The sequence below is a fragment of the Oncorhynchus masou genome, chromosome 13 (assembly GCF_036934945.1).
Source record: "Oncorhynchus masou masou isolate Uvic2021 chromosome 13, UVic_Omas_1.1, whole genome shotgun sequence".
Taxonomy (NCBI): domain Eukaryota; kingdom Metazoa; phylum Chordata; class Actinopteri; order Salmoniformes; family Salmonidae; genus Oncorhynchus; species Oncorhynchus masou.
This window is the reverse complement of record NC_088224.1, coordinates 57,234,956-57,252,036: the sequence shown is the minus strand read 5'-3', so window position 1 is coordinate 57,252,036 and position 17,081 is coordinate 57,234,956. Positions and strand designations below refer to the sequence as shown.

The 17,081-nt window shown below is 43.3% G+C and overlaps 1 protein-coding gene across 1 annotated transcript; it reads right to left on the bottom strand.

Moving 5' to 3' along the window:
* Positions 1-225: 225 nt before the first annotated feature.
* LOC135552674 (inositol polyphosphate 5-phosphatase K-like) lies at positions 226-13,852 on the bottom strand. The gene is made up of 13 exons (XM_064984430.1): positions 13,699-13,852; positions 13,207-13,312; positions 10,706-10,810; positions 10,401-10,509; positions 9,993-10,109; positions 9,672-9,847; positions 9,362-9,473; positions 8,924-9,033; positions 5,731-5,968; positions 3,696-3,833; positions 3,515-3,598; positions 3,333-3,437; positions 226-3,149 (listed from the first exon to the last, which is right to left on the bottom strand). Exons 2-13 carry the CDS (start codon positions 13,299-13,301, stop codon positions 3,069-3,071), a joined length of 1,470 nt encoding a protein of 489 aa, XP_064840502.1. The 5' UTR covers positions 13,302-13,312; positions 13,699-13,852; the 3' UTR covers positions 226-3,068.
* Positions 13,853-17,081: the final 3,229 nt, after the last annotated feature.

Below are 17,081 nucleotides of genomic sequence, written 5' to 3'. Positions count from 1 at the left end.
TGTTATTATCCTTGCATAAATCTTCTAAATATCCGTCAATTAAAAAAAAAAAAGCTTTCTTGTTCTAGAAATGTATAGTTCTTGTTTCCAACTAAGATGATAGTTTGTAAATTAAGCAAAATCTTATTACAATAAAATAAAAAGAGGTTACATTGTATCAAAGAAGGTCTAGAAATGACTGATTGTATTTCTCTCCAAGACTCGTGATAAATGACAGGCATCATCATCATTTAGATGTTTTACTTCATTTAAGCCTAAATGGGTTACAGTATAACATTTGTATTCATTCATTTACCACATTTGTTACTGAGAAAATAGAGCACTCCTGATTTTCAATATACTGAACAATCTTTACAAGTAAATGTACAAGCGTTTAAAGACATTAATAAAATACATTTGAACAGACCTCGCTTATGCTGAAATTGGTCGCAGAAAAGTACAAGAAGTTCTACAGATGAAATGTTGATGCGTACAGCACAAGCAAGACCTGCATATGTTTTAAGATAAGAACACTGATTATTCATACATTTCAAATGCAGCAATAAATAATCAAATAGGAATGACATAGTTTTGTACCAAAGTATCCGTTGAACAGTTATCTAAAGGTTGTTAACATTGAGGCACTTGTTGAATCCACTTTTTCTTAAATAACTTTTCAACCCCAATCACACGGACTAGAACTAAAATTACTTCAATAATATGCATAAACCAGTAACCTTTACGCACATCTATAAAAAGGGCATATGGTCATGAATATGAAAAAGATCAAATTGTGCAATATACATTGAACACCATAAATCATTGGACAGTGACCATTGTTTTGTATTTTTGGTTCTGTACTCTAGCACTTTGAGTTTGAAAGGATACCATGACAACGAGGCTGAAGTGCAGACTGTCAGCTTTAATTTGAGGGTATTTTCATACATATCGGATGAACCTATTAGAAAATATAGAAGCTTTAATTCATAGTCCCCCCCCCCATTTTCAGGCATCAAAAACATTGGACAGTTTAACATAATGTAGAATAAAGTCATCGTTGTTAATATATGGTCGCATATCCTATGCATGCAATGACTGCTTGAAGCCTGTGACGCATCGACGTCACCAGACGCTGGGTATCTTCCCTGGTGATGCTCTGTCAGGCCTGTACTGCAGCCATCTTCAGTTCCTGCTTGTTTCGAGGACTTATTGCCTTCGGTCTCCTCTTCAGCATGTAAAATGCACATTCAATTGGATTCAGATCCGGTGATTGACTCGTCCAGTCAAGGATGTTCCACTTTTTGGCCATCAAAAACCCCTTCGTTGCTCTAGCAGTATGTTCAGGTTCATTGTCTTGTTGCATGATGAAGTGCCGCCCAATGAGTTTGGAGGCATTTGCTTTTATCTGAGCAGATAAAATATTTCTGTAGACCTCAGAATTCATTGTTCTACTTCTGTCTGCAGTCACATCATCGATGAAGACAAGTGAGCCTGTTCCACTGGCAGCCATACAGGCCCAAGCCATAACACCCCCTCCACCATGTTTCACAGATGGTATGCTTTGGATCATGAGTCTTTTTTCCCCAAAAAACTCTTTCCATCACTCTGGTACATGTTAATCTTCGTCTCATCTGTCCACAAAACTTCTTTCCAGAACTGTTGGGGCTCTTTTAGGTGCTTTTTAGCAAATGGTAATCTGGCCTTTCTGTTCTTCAGGTTTATCAGTGGTTTGCATCTTGTAGTGTACCCACTGTAGTCCTGCTGGTGTAGTTGTCTACGAATGGTAGACTTTGACACATCTACACCTGCACCCAGGAGAGTGTTTCTGATCTGTTGGGCTGTTGTCAGGGGGGTTTTCTTCACCATAGAGAATATTCTCCAGTCATCCACTACAGTGGTCTTCCTCAGTCTACCGGGTCTTTTGACATAATTGAGTTCACCAGTTGTTTTTTTCTTGTTAATGATGAACCAAACTGTTGACTTGGGCATGCCCAGGGTTTTTGCAATGTTCCTGATTGATTGATTTTCATTTCTGATCCTTATGACGGCCAGCCTCATTTGCATCGACACGGCTGTCTTCCTCATGTTGCCACACCCTAACGACAACCTCCAAAGGCAATAGCAAAGTCTAGAATCAATACTCTTCACCAACAGCTCTCCTGCATTCACAAACGACACAAATGAATACACCTGCCTAACGACACACATCTGTGAAGCAATTCAACAAATACTTGTAGTAAAATGGGGGGAGGACCATGTACAAAAGGTGCTGTAATTTCTAAACGATTCATCCGACAGGTATGAAAATAGCGTCAAATTAAAGCTGACGGTCTGCACTTCACCCTCATTGTCATTGTATCCTTTCAAACTCAAAGTGCTAGAGTACAGAACCAAAATAACAAAGAAAATGGTCACTGTCCAATGAATTATGGCGCTCACTGTATTTCTCAAACATATCCTCTATTAGAAATTGCATTGAAATGGAATAGCATAGCACAAAGGGTTTTTGTTAACAGACAACTAAGTTTGCAAGGGGAAAATAAAAATATATAAACCATTATTTTAAAAATAATTATGAGATAATCATGCATTTATGATATCATTAGATGATTGGTCAAATGTTCAAGTGAAACAGCCACGACTTTGATGTCAATGTTCAACATTTGTACAAGCTACCTGGAACATCTGACAATGTCCAATGTGTTCTGTATGAATCCAAAGAGACAAACACCGACAACAACAAAAAAATACACTGAACAAAACTAAGACTGAACCTTTCTCAAAGCGACACTGCCAATATCTCTCTGCGGCTGGTTTTAAAAAGCGGAATCAACATCTGAACAGAACAGAAATAAACACACAGGTTACTGTTGCCACCACAACTGGCAGTGGCGAACAAGACAGCTAAACAGTACGATTCATTAAATTCAAAGTGCACTAGCCTATCATTTCTAAGTAACATTCCATGACTCCAGCAGCACCGCAGCTTGCAGACAGGCAACCAAAGGTCAAAAGGGCAGGTGTGTAACAGCATAGACGGAAAGACTGTGTGAGAGTGTTCGAGGGCATGTCTGGTCCACTCACAGGTCCTAACTGGCTGTGGCCTTGTCAAGGCCGTTGATGTTCTCCGGCGCTAGACCTTCCTCAATGGCCACTTTGGACTCTTGTACCTAAAACCAGACGGAGACATTTATAAACCCAAACTTCAAATGGAGAATCTCCAAGCTTTATAGTCCAGGACATGGCTGAACCTGTATCCTGAAAACTGTCCCAAAATGTATGTATAAGAGCATGTATGTATATTATTCATTTCTGGACTGTCCCTTGGTGGCTTACAGTAAACCTGCACTTACCTTAAAGGGTGAGCTAATACCCACAATGCATTGGAGCGTACTGCAGTAGTAACAGAGCACACACTCCCCTCCCAGCACCGGAATCTCATCCTTGCTCACATAGACCTGGATAAACACAGAAACATAGTCAAGCATCACCGTGTCATAAAAACACAAGAGACGCGTGCGCGCAGTCATATTACCTGGGTGAGCTCGTCATTAAATGAGACCTCATCATCCTTCACCCAGGTGTAGGTAATGTAGTCCGAAACACTCCTGAATCCCACCTGTAACACACAAACACAGACCTGTAAACACTACACGGCTGACGATACAGTACGACTACGGTTGAAAAGAACATCGGAGGGTTAGGTCGACTCTGACCTTGTAGAGGCCGATCCAGTCCCAGGCGCTAGAAGGGAAGGGCTGGAGGGGGCTGTAGATCACCATGGCGTCAAAGTCGGCGCTCCATTCACCCTCGGCACACACGCGCACCAACGGCGTCTCGTACATCTTCCTCAACTACAGTGTGGGGATAGACAAGAGGGAACGGCAGAACAAACAGAGGGAAGAGGTAGTCAGGATGGCTAGAGGGTGAAGGAGTATAAAAGCAGTATACAGTGGGGCAAAAAAGTATTTAGTCAGCCACCAATTGTGCAAGTTCACCCACTTAAAAAGATGAGTGAGGCCTGTAATTTTCATCATAGGTACACTTCAACTATGATAGACAAAATGAGAAAAAAAGTCCAGAAAATCACATTGTAGGATTTTTTAATGAATTTATTTGCAAATTATGGTGGAAAATAAGTATTTGGTCAATAACAAAAGTTTCTCAATACTTTGTTATATACTCTTTGTTGGCTATGACAGAGGTCAAACGTTTTCTGTAAGTCTTCACAAGTTTTTCACATACTGTTGCTGGTATTTTGGCCCATGCAGATATCCTCTAGAGCAGTGATGTTTTGTGGCTGTTGCTGGGCAACACGGACTTTCAACTCCCTCCAAAGATTTTCTATGGTGTTGAGATCTGGAGACTGGCTAGGCCACTCCAGTACCTTGAAATGCTTCTTACGAAGCCACTCCTTCGTTGCCCGGGCGGTGTGTTTGGGATCATTGTCATGCTGAAAGACCCAGCCACGTTTCATCTTCAATGCCCTTGCTGATGGAAGGTGGTTTTCACTCAAAATCTCACGATACATGGCCCAATTCATTCTTTCCTTTACACGGATCAGTCGTCCTGGTCCCTTTGCAGAAAAACAGCCCCAGAGCATGATGTTTCCACCCCCATGCTTCACAGTAGGTATGGTGTTCTTTGGATGCAACTCAGCATTCTTTGTCCTCCAAACACGACGAGTTGAGTTTTTACCAAAAAGTTATATTTTGGTTTCATCTGACCATATGACATTCTCCCAATCTTCTTCTGCATCATCCAATTGCTCTCTAGCAAACTTCAGACGGGCCTGGACATGTACTGGCTTAAGCAGGGGGACACGTCTGGCACTGCAGGATTTGAGTCCCTGGCGGCGTAGTGTATTACTGATGGTAGGCTTTGTTAACTTGGTCCCAGCTCTCTGCAGGTCATTCACTAGGTCCCTCCTTGTGGTTCTGGGATTTTTGCTCACCGTTCTTGTGATCATTTTGATCCCACGGGGTGAGATCTTGCGTGGAGCCCCAGATCGAGGGAGATTATCAGTGGGCTTGTATGTCTTCCATTTCCTAATAATTGTTCCCACAGTTGATTTCTTCAAAGCAAGCTGCTTATCTATTGCAGATTCAGTCTTCCCAGCCTGGTGCAGGTCTACAATTTTGTTTCTGGTGTCCTTTGACAGCTCTTTGGTCTTGGCCATAGTGGAGTTTGGAGTGTGACTGTTTGAGGTTGTGGACAGGTGTCTTTTATACTGATAAGTGGAGGACAGAGGAGCCTCTTAAAGAAGAAGTTACAGGTCTGTGAGAGCCAGAAATCTTGCTTGTTTGTAGGTGACCAAATGCTTATTTTTCACCATAATTTGCAAATAAATAAATTAAAAATCCTACAATGTGATTTTCTGGATTTTTTTCTTTCTCATTTTGTCTGTCATAGTTGAAGTGTACCTATGATGAAAATTACAGGCCTCTCATCTTTTTAAGTTGGAGAACTTGCACAATTGGTGGCTGACTAAATACTTTTTTGCCCCACTGTATTTGCATCATACCGTTTCACTATCAAGAGTCACATTGGAAAAGCAGTCCAAGGCCCTTATTTAAAAAGCGCCTCAGAGTAGGAGTGCTGATCTTGGGTCAGTAAGTGTTGTTCATTATGATCTAAGAGGCAACATTATATGGACAGGAAGGAACTGGTTTTAGATCAGCACTGCTACTCTTAATACTCTGTTCATACTGTCTCAGATGTGGGAATGGGAAATGCCGCTGCCTCAGTCACCTCCAAGGTAAAGACGCCGATGACAGGCTTGTGGTCGCTGACGCCATACTCCATGTTGCTGGTGTACGAATCCTGCTTGAGTTTCAGAGGGAACTCTTCCTCCTCCTCCTGCTGCTTGGTGTTCTTCTCATCCAGGCCAGAGTCCCTGTCCTCGTCCTTCTCCTCCTCTGGGGGTGACTCTTTAGGCTTCACCCTCCACAGGATCCGGTCTGTCCAAGCCGGCTTACGCATCTTACCACTGGGCAGACAAACAGACGGGCGGACGAGAGAAGAGACAGGGATTTAGTGAGAGAATTTGGAAAGCGAGAAAGAGAATGATTGTCAGAATTGGAGAGATGGAGAGACACAGGCAAACGGACAAGCGAAGAGATTTAGTGAGAGACGATCAAGGAGGCAGATGTAGAGAAACAGAAAGTAAAATCAGTAGATCACTTAGAATGCATGCCCAATACATTTATTCATTCCAGTAGTATGCTAGTGTGGACATTGGAACAAAGCCTGTGTATGAGAGAATGACATGAGAGAGTGTTAAGAGATGGAGAGAGTATGACAAGTAATCTCATAAGGTAGCCGGATTTCTGTAGCGTTTTACCCATCTCAGTGTCACGTCAGTCTGCTCGACATGATGGATCAGATTCCACAGTGCTTTGTATCCTTTCACATCCCTCATTAGTCGTCTCTCACAGCTGTATTCGTTTGCCACCCCGTCTCACTGGGTGACTCATGCAGTGCGTGCCCTCTCAGTTGTACTGATTTGTGCACAGTGGTGGAGGCCGTACGTAATGACGCTGACACACAAACACCCGCGTACGCCCCCACCCCCCACACAAACACGTGCGCACACATGAATGCATACAGCAACAGTGCATTCGGAAAGTATTCAGACCCTTATCACTTTTGACACATTTTCTTACGTTACAGCCTTATTCTAAATAAGATTAAATAATTTTATCATCAATAACCCAGAGACATTTTTTCAAATGTATTAAAAATAAAAAAGAGAAAAGCCTTATTTACATAAGTATTCAGACCCTTTGCTATGAGACTCGAAATTGAGCTCAGGTGCATCTTGTTTCCATTGATCATCCTTGAGATGTATCTACAACTTGATTACCTGTGGTAAATTCAATTGATTGGACATGATTTGGAAAGGCACACACCTGTCTACATAAGGTCTCACAGTTGACAGTGCATGTCAGAGCAAAAACCAAGCTATGAGGTCGAAGGAATTTCCTGTAGAGCTCAGAGACAGGATTGTGTCGAGGCACAGATCTGTGGAAGGGTAGCAAAAAATGTCTGCTGCATTGAAAGTCCCCAAGAACACAGCAGCCTCCATCATTCTTAAATGGACGACGTTTGGAACCACCAACACTCTTCCTAGAGCTGGCCACCCGGCCAAACTGAGCAATCGGGGGAGAAGGGCCTTGTTCAGGGAGGTGACCAAGAACCCGATGGTGACTGACAGAGCTCCAGAGTTCCTCTGTGGAGATGGGAGAATCTTCCAGAAGGAAACCCATCTCTGCAGCACTCCACCAATCAGGTCTTTATGGTAGAGTGGCCAGACGGAAGTCACTCCTCAGTAAAAGCCACATGACAGCCTGCTTGGAGTTTTCCAAAAGGCACCTAAGGACTCAGACCATGAGAAACAAGATTCTCTGGCCTGAATGCCAAGCGTCACGTCTGGAGGAAACCAGACACTGCTCATCACCTGGCTAATACCATCCCTACGGTGAAGCATGGTGGCGGCAGCAGCATCATGCTGTGGGGATGTTTTTCAGCTGCAGGGACTGGGAGACTAGTCAGGATCGAAGGAAAGATGAACGGAACAAAATACAGAGAGATCTTTGATGAAAACCTGCTCCAAAGCACTCAGGACCTCAGACTGCAGCGAAGGTTCACCTTCCAACAGGACAACGACCCCAAGCACACAGCCAAGACAACGCATGAGTGGTTTTGAGACAAGTCTCTGAATGTCCTTGAGTGGCCAGAGCCCGGACTTGAACCCAATCGAACATCTCTGGAGAGACATGAAAATAGCTGTGCAGCGATGCTCCCCATCCAACCTGACAGAGATTGAGAGGATCTGCAGAGAAGACCGGGAGAAACGCCCCAAATACAGGTGTGCCAAGCTTATAGCGTCATACCAAAGAAGACTCAAGGCTGTAATCGCTGCCAAAGGTGCTTAAACAAAGTACTGAGTAAAGTGTCTGAATACTTATGTAAAATGTGATATTTCCGTTATTACATTTTTTTTGATACATTTGCAACAAATTCTAAAAAACCTGTTTTTGCTTTGTCATTATGGGGTATTGTCTGTAGATTGAGGAGAGAAAAACATTTAATCAATTATAGAGTGAGGCTGTAACGTAACAAAATGTGGAAAAAGTGAATGCTTTCTGAACACACCGTATACAGCGATTCGTTAGAAGTCCATAGTGACAAATCCAAGCAGCAGGACAGGAGGTTGTGCTGTATATAGCAAGTAACCATGTTTGTTAGAACCTGACAGCTGCTTACGCCCACACAGAGTCAATGGTATAGTCGGCTAGCAAAGCTTCTCTCGCTCTCTGAGAGAGATGGTATTGTGGGGGTTAAATTAATTAGCCTTAACAAATCCAGAATACTGTGTCCACTGAGCATGGCAGCCATGGCGCTGATACGTATCAATGGGATTTTCAAGCGGCTTCATATGAAGATAACAGCGACTGATATACCGCAGGTACTGTTAGAGGAAACTGTGTTAGCTGCAGACAACTATAGTATATATATATATATAACATAGCATTCACATCAGCAGAAAATAAAAAAACAACAACAACAAACAAGACAGCAAGGTCTGCTGTCCTGTAGGCACCATTTTCTGGTGGGAGAGAGAGGCATTTAGACTTTCCATAGCATAAATCTATCCATCACCATCTTACAACAGTTCTGGTGGGCTTATTGTGCAGGAGCAGAATAGTGCTGAAGGTGGATTAGGGTGGCATTAAGAGAGGGGTGTTGTGAGCAGCTTACTGAACACCAAACCAAGCCCGGAGGGACCTGTGAAGTCAGAAGAGAGCAGAGGGTTTGAATAATAGTGTGTTGTGAGGAGAGCGGGGAGTCAGCTCAGTAAGAGCAGGCGGAAAAGACGACGCAAAGGAGGGAAATCTGAAAGAAAACAACGGTGAATCCAATTATAGGGGCAAAGAGTTACCTGCTGTCATAGCGGTCAGAGAACCTGTCAAATTTGTACGTCGGTTGAAAGTCCAGAGGTCCCTCGTCAAACTCCTGCAGGACAGCCTCCTTCTTCTTCATCATAGTCAGCTGATGCAACCACACGGAATGACAAGACAAGCATCACATTTAACATCCTCAGGTGATACTATGGCAGCATCCCAAATTGCATCCCATTCCCATAAGAGCGCACTTCCTTCGGATCAGAGCCCTAAGGGCCCTGGTCAAAAGTAGTGCACGTATAAAGTGAACAAACAGGGTGCCGTCTGGGACACATCCTATGTCTTACATGCAGGAAAACAAAGACAACCGCACACGTGTTAAATGAAAAGCCACTGTCCGTTTTCCACTCCAGTCAAATGTAGGTATAGTATTCTCCAAGACAGAGCAAAACAGATGCATCTCCCAGGAGTCTGACCTGGTCTTTGCTCCACAGCAAGTTGAACTTATGGCTGGTGATGCAGTTGCGCAAAAAATGCATGCCGTGATCTTGGATGCGGAAGTTCAAATCCCCAAACCAGAAGACCAGCCTGAGAGAGAGAGAGAGAAGAGAGGGAGTGGAGAGAGAGGCCACTGTGAACATTCAACACAGAGAGAGCACAGTAGTACGTACAATCCTATCACAAGCAGATGCCAGGCTCCTCCACTTATAAAACACTGAGGCAGCAACAGTGTGAATACAGAAATATGCCCACTCAGTTGACAACGTGCATTTAATGTATACCGACTTGTGGTCGAGGACGTGGGGGGCCTTTTTGGTGCCGAAGGTCTGCGTGTCCAGGATGTACTCGAACTCGTCGACGCGCTGCGAGGCGTACTGCATGTGTGCCGCCAGGTGACAGTTGAGGAAGCAGAGCATGTGGCCGTAGAAAGACAGGCGGATGGACACCCCGCCTTTATTCCCCTGTCAATCGATCAAACGTACGAATAACACCCTTCTTCTGCGAGGCTCACACACATAATGCCTTATAAGTGCATTTATAATGCCTTGTAACACTCGCTATTAAGGTGCCATAATCAGTAATAACATCCACTGAGCCTGATCTTACCCAGTAGCCGAAGATGCCTGTGCGCGTGTAGGTGTCGTGGATGTCTCTAATGAATGGAACGTGGGCCAGTTTGGAGAAGAACAGCAGCAGGAGGCCCTGCATTCGGATGGATGACACCTGCAAACACAACAAGACTCATCTAAACCTGGGCAATTCAGGGTCTTTATGTAACCGGGAAAAAGACTAATGGCAGACTCAAAAGGGTGGAAGTGGAGAGACACATAAGATGCAAATTATATCGCTTTGAAAGACAAAGAGGTGAAAATAAACTGAGGACAAATTATGTTGAGAGCACATTTGTCTGTTGCTTCAGACTAAGGCTGGTGGCATAAAACTAGTTCAAACCGGTCTATGGTGCTGGAGTGGTATTGTTAGGTGTTATGAAGCCATATTGTCCTACTGTTGTACCTTCAGGTAGCCTCGTGGTGCCAGGCTGGACATGAAGAGATGGCTCCAGGAGTCCTCAACGGCCATGTCTATGATGAACCTGTGAGGAGCAGCGTACACCTCCTGGAGACTACAAGAGACACACACACACTTTATAACTATTGTTGCCAGTAACATTATTATCATACAAATAAACCTACTGAAGCATTTTCTCCATGCCACTCTGAATAAACCTTGTAGACTTTACACAGGAAAAAACTGATTTTCCTGTCATGCTATTGTACTGTCTGTCTCAATAAATGTCCGATCAGCATGCCGTAGCTCACCCAATCACGTAGAGGTCTGGGGTCTTTGGGGAGTTCAGGTGAAGCAAGGAGCTGATGTCATCTGGAGGATCAGCTGTAGCGACATTCCACGTGACCATGTGAAGCCTGGAGAGAGAGAGAGAGAGAGAGAGAGAGAGTGAGTGAGTGAGTGAGTGAGTGAGTGAGTGAGTGAGTGAGTCAGTGAGTGAAGAGGGTGAAAGAGTGAAAGAGAGAAAGAGAGAAAGAGAGAAATAGGGAGAAAGAGGGAGCGAGAGAGTAAAGAGGGGGCGATGGAAAGCAAGAGAGAGGTAGAAAGAGAGGAGTGAGAGAGAGAACAGCAGATCATGATTCACTTGCACAGCAGTTTTCTCCGAAACTCATTAGTGCAAAAGCCTGACAAATTGGACTGCAACTTTCAGAAGCTTATTTAGTTACACAACAACATCATGTTTAGCCAGTCTTGAATGGATTGTGGAGGTTGATAAAGCCTAGTCACATCTCTCTAACCATAGTCTACATCAATTCAAAAACTGTGAAAGAAGAACACTTCTCAACAAAGAACAAAGCCCATCGGTTTCCATGTCCTCAGCACAGAACACAGACGTACGATCTCTATGGTCCTAACATCATTAGCCGTTCTGTTAACAAAAGGACATTTTGGGTTATCAAACCAAAAGATAAGCATGCCAAAGATGACGATCCAGAACGGAAGAGAGGGCACACACTGCCTGCTCTGAGCTCAAGAGGATGATCAACCAAAGGTCCAAGGCCTAAAATCAAGACATGAAAAATGTTTCTAACTTCTCTATCAACTAAGACCCTCTGTACTCAGATAAAGACAGACAACATTGTAATAAAATGGAGAAGTCATTGCTGGGCATTTTAGTCAAGAAGAATCATTAGTATCCAGTCTTACAGTACATTGTATTCATCAACTAAACCCTTGCAATGAAGAACCATGTGCAATGCATTTTGATTTAAAGCAACTCTGATGTCAAACAAACAGAGAAAGAGGAAGTCAAGTCGAAATAAGGCCAAAGAGTCAGAAAAGAGGAACTCTGCAAAGCCTATAAATGTCCACCTGAAGTTGTCTTTCTTGGTCCGGTTGGCCCTTTTACCACAAACGAGGAAGGCGTTGTCCAAGCTGCGTACCACCTGCTCTTGGAGCTGGGGCGAGGGGTCCAGGTCGTCCACGCAGGTCATGAGCTGGGCGAGGCGCTGGCGCAGAAGCAAGCGGCTGCCCGAGGACTGGGTGGCAGAGCTGGCTATGCTGTCCGAGCGGACGCGCCCTATGGGCGAACCGAACACCCGGCGGATCTCATCCATTGTGGGTGAGCTTCTGGAAGGAACCTCAGTGTCGGGAAGAGAGGAGGAAAATATGGAGGTGGTCACTGATACAATGATGAGTTCAGAAAGGCAGGTGGTTGTTCCTTGTTCACAAAGGGAATCAATAGTTTTTCCTTTAAATGGAGATTTGGATACTTGGCAGTGTCTTCTACAGTGGTCCAACTGCAGATGTATGTCCTTGACAATTCTTTCTTGTTCCAAGATCCATCAATGGGAGACCCTCATCATTCCACTTTCCCTTGGCATCCTGTGTGAGTCTGAATTTGATATGAAAGACCATACAGAACTCCTGATGTCACAAAAGCACAGAAATGGCTAAATTGTCAAGGACAGTATAAAAGGTGGAAGAAGAGTAGGATAGACCAGTTACGTTAAGACCAGTTAAGACAGATCTGACGACTAATGTATACTTTTGGAGGAGCAATGATGCCTTTCATAAAATCCAGCCTCTGGAAGTGAATAAGGGACCTGAGAATTTTTGTGGAGGGTCTGAAGTAGACTGAGAAGGATTACGGGTTAAGCAGGATCAAGAAGGGGCCACGTGAGACCCACTATGTGAAAACGACCCCTTAATGCTAGAAAATGCAACTTCGTCTGTAATCATTTGCTCAACAACCGTCCACAATGAGGAAACTTCTAGCAAGGCTTAGAAGAGAAACACAAAGTGCCAGTGGTGGTAGTAGACCTTGGGCCCAATCATCTGCTTAACTGAACTTTCCTTCGATTTGGAAAGAGTGGCATGGATTATTTCTCTAATATGTGTGGGAATGCAATGCATTGGGAAACCTAATCAGAACAATACTCCCAATATTATGCTCTCAGCTTTGTATTGGGGGCTGGCACTGGTAGACAATGTGAAGTTGCACTGTGTTCTGTCTGGGGGAATACAGACCTAATAAGGAAATAGTATGCCTGTGTACATGCATTCCAATTACATTTCTGAATAGCCTGCAAAGATATGATGTCGCCAACAATCCAACCATGTGCAGTTCTTTGTCAGTTCAAATGCTATGCTGCCTGCACCACCACCACCACATTGCTGAAAAGGATACTAGGTGGGTAGTGTCCATTGACCGTAAACAAATGAAATGTGCAGTGTCTCCTTATAGGCAAAACATCTTCTCTAATAAAAGTTGTTAGCTAGAGCTCCTATGACCACAAGGAGACATTCAGACCTGAAAGTGTCCTCGTTGCAGCAGTTCTTCTCCATGCTGACTGAGTTCTTGACTTGTGACTGGTTGTCTTCTCTGGTACCGTCATCTTTCTCCATAATCTCACCAGCTGCAAAATCATGGAATCATGATAACGGTACGAACACTAACTTAAACGCATGATATGAACACACAGCAATATGTTGTTTGAATTTTTTTTCTTGTAAGTATTGAATGTCAAGACATGGATGTTAGGAATGTTTTTACACATTAGATGAGAAGTTAGCTATGCCAGTAGGTAGCTAGCAATTAGCTTCGTTCCTTTAAATTAGCTAGCTAACATTAGCTAGCTATTTGATCTGTGTTAATCATTTCATTACATCATTTAAGTCATTTAGCAGACGCTCTTATCCAGAGCGATTTACAAATTATGATTACAACAGATTAAAATATAGTACAGATAATACTAAATAGTACAATATAGTACACATAATAAATGTACAATGTTCTTACTACCTGGCAATGCCTGTTGTTTTGTTGTAGCCTACTCTATTTCTGATTACAGAAATTCTCCACGAAAAATTACAATTTGGGTGTGAGATTACCCAAAACACTTTGTTTACGTTTTGCACATGCGCTTCCTCAAAGCAGATCGCCAAGTGACCGCGCTTCTTCTTCTACGGTATTACGGCAGTCCACAAACAAGCATTAGAGGAGAATGCCGCCACCTACTGAATGGTCGGTAAACTATATAAAAAATAATAATAATTATAGGCCGGTGAAAAAACCAACATCATACAAAATCAAATAAAAACCTCCCACTCTTCATTTACATTCATATTCGAGTCACATCCCTACACCGGCTCAGGGGCCTGTGGGGGCGTAACATCCTTTGACAGGATTTCATGCAAAGCCTCTGCTGTAAGCTCACCGAATTCCAATAAACATTCCGCTGCACTCACAATAATTCAAATTGTCTCTGATTTCATCTTTGTTTGTGCTGTGTAGTTTATGACCATTGCAATAAATGCTATCAAGCAAGCTTCTTCTACTCTATGGACACACAGGAAATCTGAATAAGACCAGCTCATGTGACTCTCACCAATGCCACCTCGCCCTATGCATCCACGATACTCCTCGTGGCTTCAAACGGATCCCCCAGGTAACACTGATCCAAAACTCCTACTATAAACAAATCTAGGGATATCTTTGTTTCCATCACAACTTTACTTATTTTGTTTCCTTTCTTTTTCATGACTGTAGCCCACTCCTTCTCACTCATCTTTACCTGACCCGCCATCAGTTTTGAACAGAGCATCCATTTCCGTCATCTTCCCTACAATACATATACTCAATGAGGGAAGATAAGTGAGGTCAGGTCAGTGGGACCATTCTAGCCAATGAGGGCACAACAGGCACAATAAATTGTTTTTCTCAAAGTTTTTCACTGTCTTTTTACTGTTGTTTTTGAATTTCTTTACTTAACCATTGTTCACCTAATACCTATTTTTTTACTTAAAAATTGCACTGTTGGTTAGGGCCTGTAAGTAAGCATTTCACTGTTGTATTCGGGGCACGTGACAAATAAACGAGATTTGATTTGAATGCCACATGCAACCACTTATCTCAGTCAATTTTAACAGCCTAAACATTGAACTATTCATTCAAATAAGTCTCACGTAATTCAACGCTTTCTCATAGACCTCCATACAAAAAAAAGATTAACACAAGACAGATTTAGGGCGGAGTAAATCCTCTTGCTTCGCGAGACTTCCTCAACTCGGTCAGTGCTCTCATTGCTCTCTGTCACAAGTTACTTTAAAAGAAATCACTCCACTCTCCATCTTTCAATTTAAAAAAAACTACAATTTTGAATGATATCAACATAGGTATATTTTCCCACTTCAACCTTCTATAGTTGTACTTGACTTACACAGGATGACAGGATCGAGCCTTCTCATCCAGCAGCCTGCTTCTGTTCAGTCAGTCTAACTGCGGTCTAAACTAGTGTCTCTGCTTCTGTTCAGTCAGTCTAACTGCGGTCTAAACTAGTGTCTCTGCTTCTGTTCAGTCAGTCTAACTGCAGTCTAAACGAGTGTCTCTGCTTCTGTTCAGTCAGTCTAACTGCGGTCTAAACTAGCGTCTCTGCTTCTGTTCAGTCAGTCTAACTGCGGTCTAAACTAGCGTCTCTGCTTCTGTTCAGTCAGTCTAACTGCGGTCTAAACTAGCGTCTCTGCTTCTGTTCAGTCAGTCTAACTGAGGTCTAAACTAGTGTCTCTGCTTCTGTTCAGTCAGTCTAACTGAGGTCTAAACTAGCGTCTCTGCTTCTGTTCAGTCAGTCTAACTGAGGTCTAAACTAGCGTCTCTGCTTCTGTTCAGTCAGTCTAACTGCGGTCTAAACTAGCGTCTCTGCTTCTGTTCAGTCAGTCTAACTGCGGTCTAAACTAGTGTCTCTGCTTCTGTTCAGTCAGTCTAACTGAGGTCTAAACTAGCGTCTCTGCTTCTGTTCAGTCAGTCTAACTGAGGTCTAAACTAGCGTCTCTGCTTCTGTTCAGTCAGTCTAACTGCGGTCTAAACTAGCGTCTCTGCTTCTGTTCAGTCAGTCTAACTGCGGTCTAAACTAGTGTCTCTGCTTCTGTTCAGTCAGTCTAACTGCGGTCTAAACTAGTGTCTCTGCTTCTGTTCAGTCAGTCTAACTGAGGTCTAAACTAGTGCTTCTGTTCAGTCAGTCTAACTGAGGTCTAAACTAGTTCTGCTTCTGTTCAGTCAGTCTAACTGCGGTCTAAACTAGTGTCTCTGCTTCTGTTCAGTCAGTCTAACTGCGGTCTAAACTAGCGTCTCTGCTTCTGTTCAGTCAGTCTAACTGCGGTCTAAACTAGTGTCTCTGCTTCTGTTCAGTCAGTCTAACTGAGGTCTAAACTAGCGGCTCTGCTTCTGTTCAGTCAGTCTAACTGCGGTCTAAACTAGTGTCTCTGCTTCTGTTCAGTCAGTCTAACTGAGGTCTAAACTAGTGTCTCTGCTTCTGTTCAGTCAGTCTAACTGAGGTCTAAACTAGTGTCTCTGCTTCTGTTCAGTCAGTCTAACTGCGGTCTAAACTAGCGTCTCTGCTTCTGTTCAGTCAGTCTAACTGCGGTCTAAACTAGTGTCTCTGCTTCTGTTCAGTCAGTCTAACTGCGGTCTAAACTAGTGTCTCTGCTTCTGTTCAGTCAGTCTAACTGCGGTCTAAACTAGTGTCTCTGCTTCTGTTCAGTCAGTCTAACTGTCTAAACTAGTCTCTGCTTCTGTTCAGTCAGTCTAACTGCGGTCTAAACTAGTGTCTCTGCTTCTGTTCAGTCAGTCTAACTGAGGTCTAAACTAGTGTCTCTGCTTCTGTTCAGTCAGTCTAACTGCGGTCTAAACTAGTGTCTCTGCTTCTGTTCAGTCAGTCTAACTGAGGTCTAAACTAGTGTCTCTGCTTCTGTTCAGTCAGTCTAACTGCGGTCTAAACTAGTGTCTCTGCTTCTGTTCAGTCAGTCTAACTGAGGTCTAAACTAGGTCTCTGCTTCTGTTCAGTCAGTCTAACTGCGGTCTAAACTAGTGTCTCTGCTTCTGTTCAGTCAGTCTAACTGAGGTCTAAACTAGTGTCTCTGCTTCTGTTCAGTCAGTCTAACTGAGGTCTAAACTAGTGTCTCTGCTTCTGTTCAGTCAGTCTAACTGAGGTCTAAACTAGTGTCTCTGCTTCTGTTCAGTCAGTCTAACTGAGGTCTAAACTAGTGTCTCTGCTTCTGTTCAGTCAGTCTAACTGAGGTCTAAACTAGCGTCTCTGCTTCTGTTCAGTCAGTCTAACTGCGGTCTAAATTAATGTCTGTAGATCTACATAAACCTTGTGGGAAAGTAAATGGGATTAAAATGTGTTAGTT

Excerpts from the sequence above, each read along its gene's own strand:
- LOC135552674 (XM_064984430.1), bottom strand. The coding sequence starts at position 13,301 with ATGGAGAAAGATGACGGTACCAGAGAAGACAACCAGTCACAAGTCAAG. Across the intron at positions 9,034-9,361 it reads TGCTGTGGAGCAAAGACCAG|CTGACTATGATGAAGAAGAA; the intron begins GTCAGACTCCTG and ends TGGTTGCATCAG. Across the intron at positions 3,150-3,332 it reads GTATTAGCTCACCCTTTAAG|GTACAAGAGTCCAAAGTGGC; the intron begins GTAAGTGCAGGT and ends GTCTGGTTTTAG.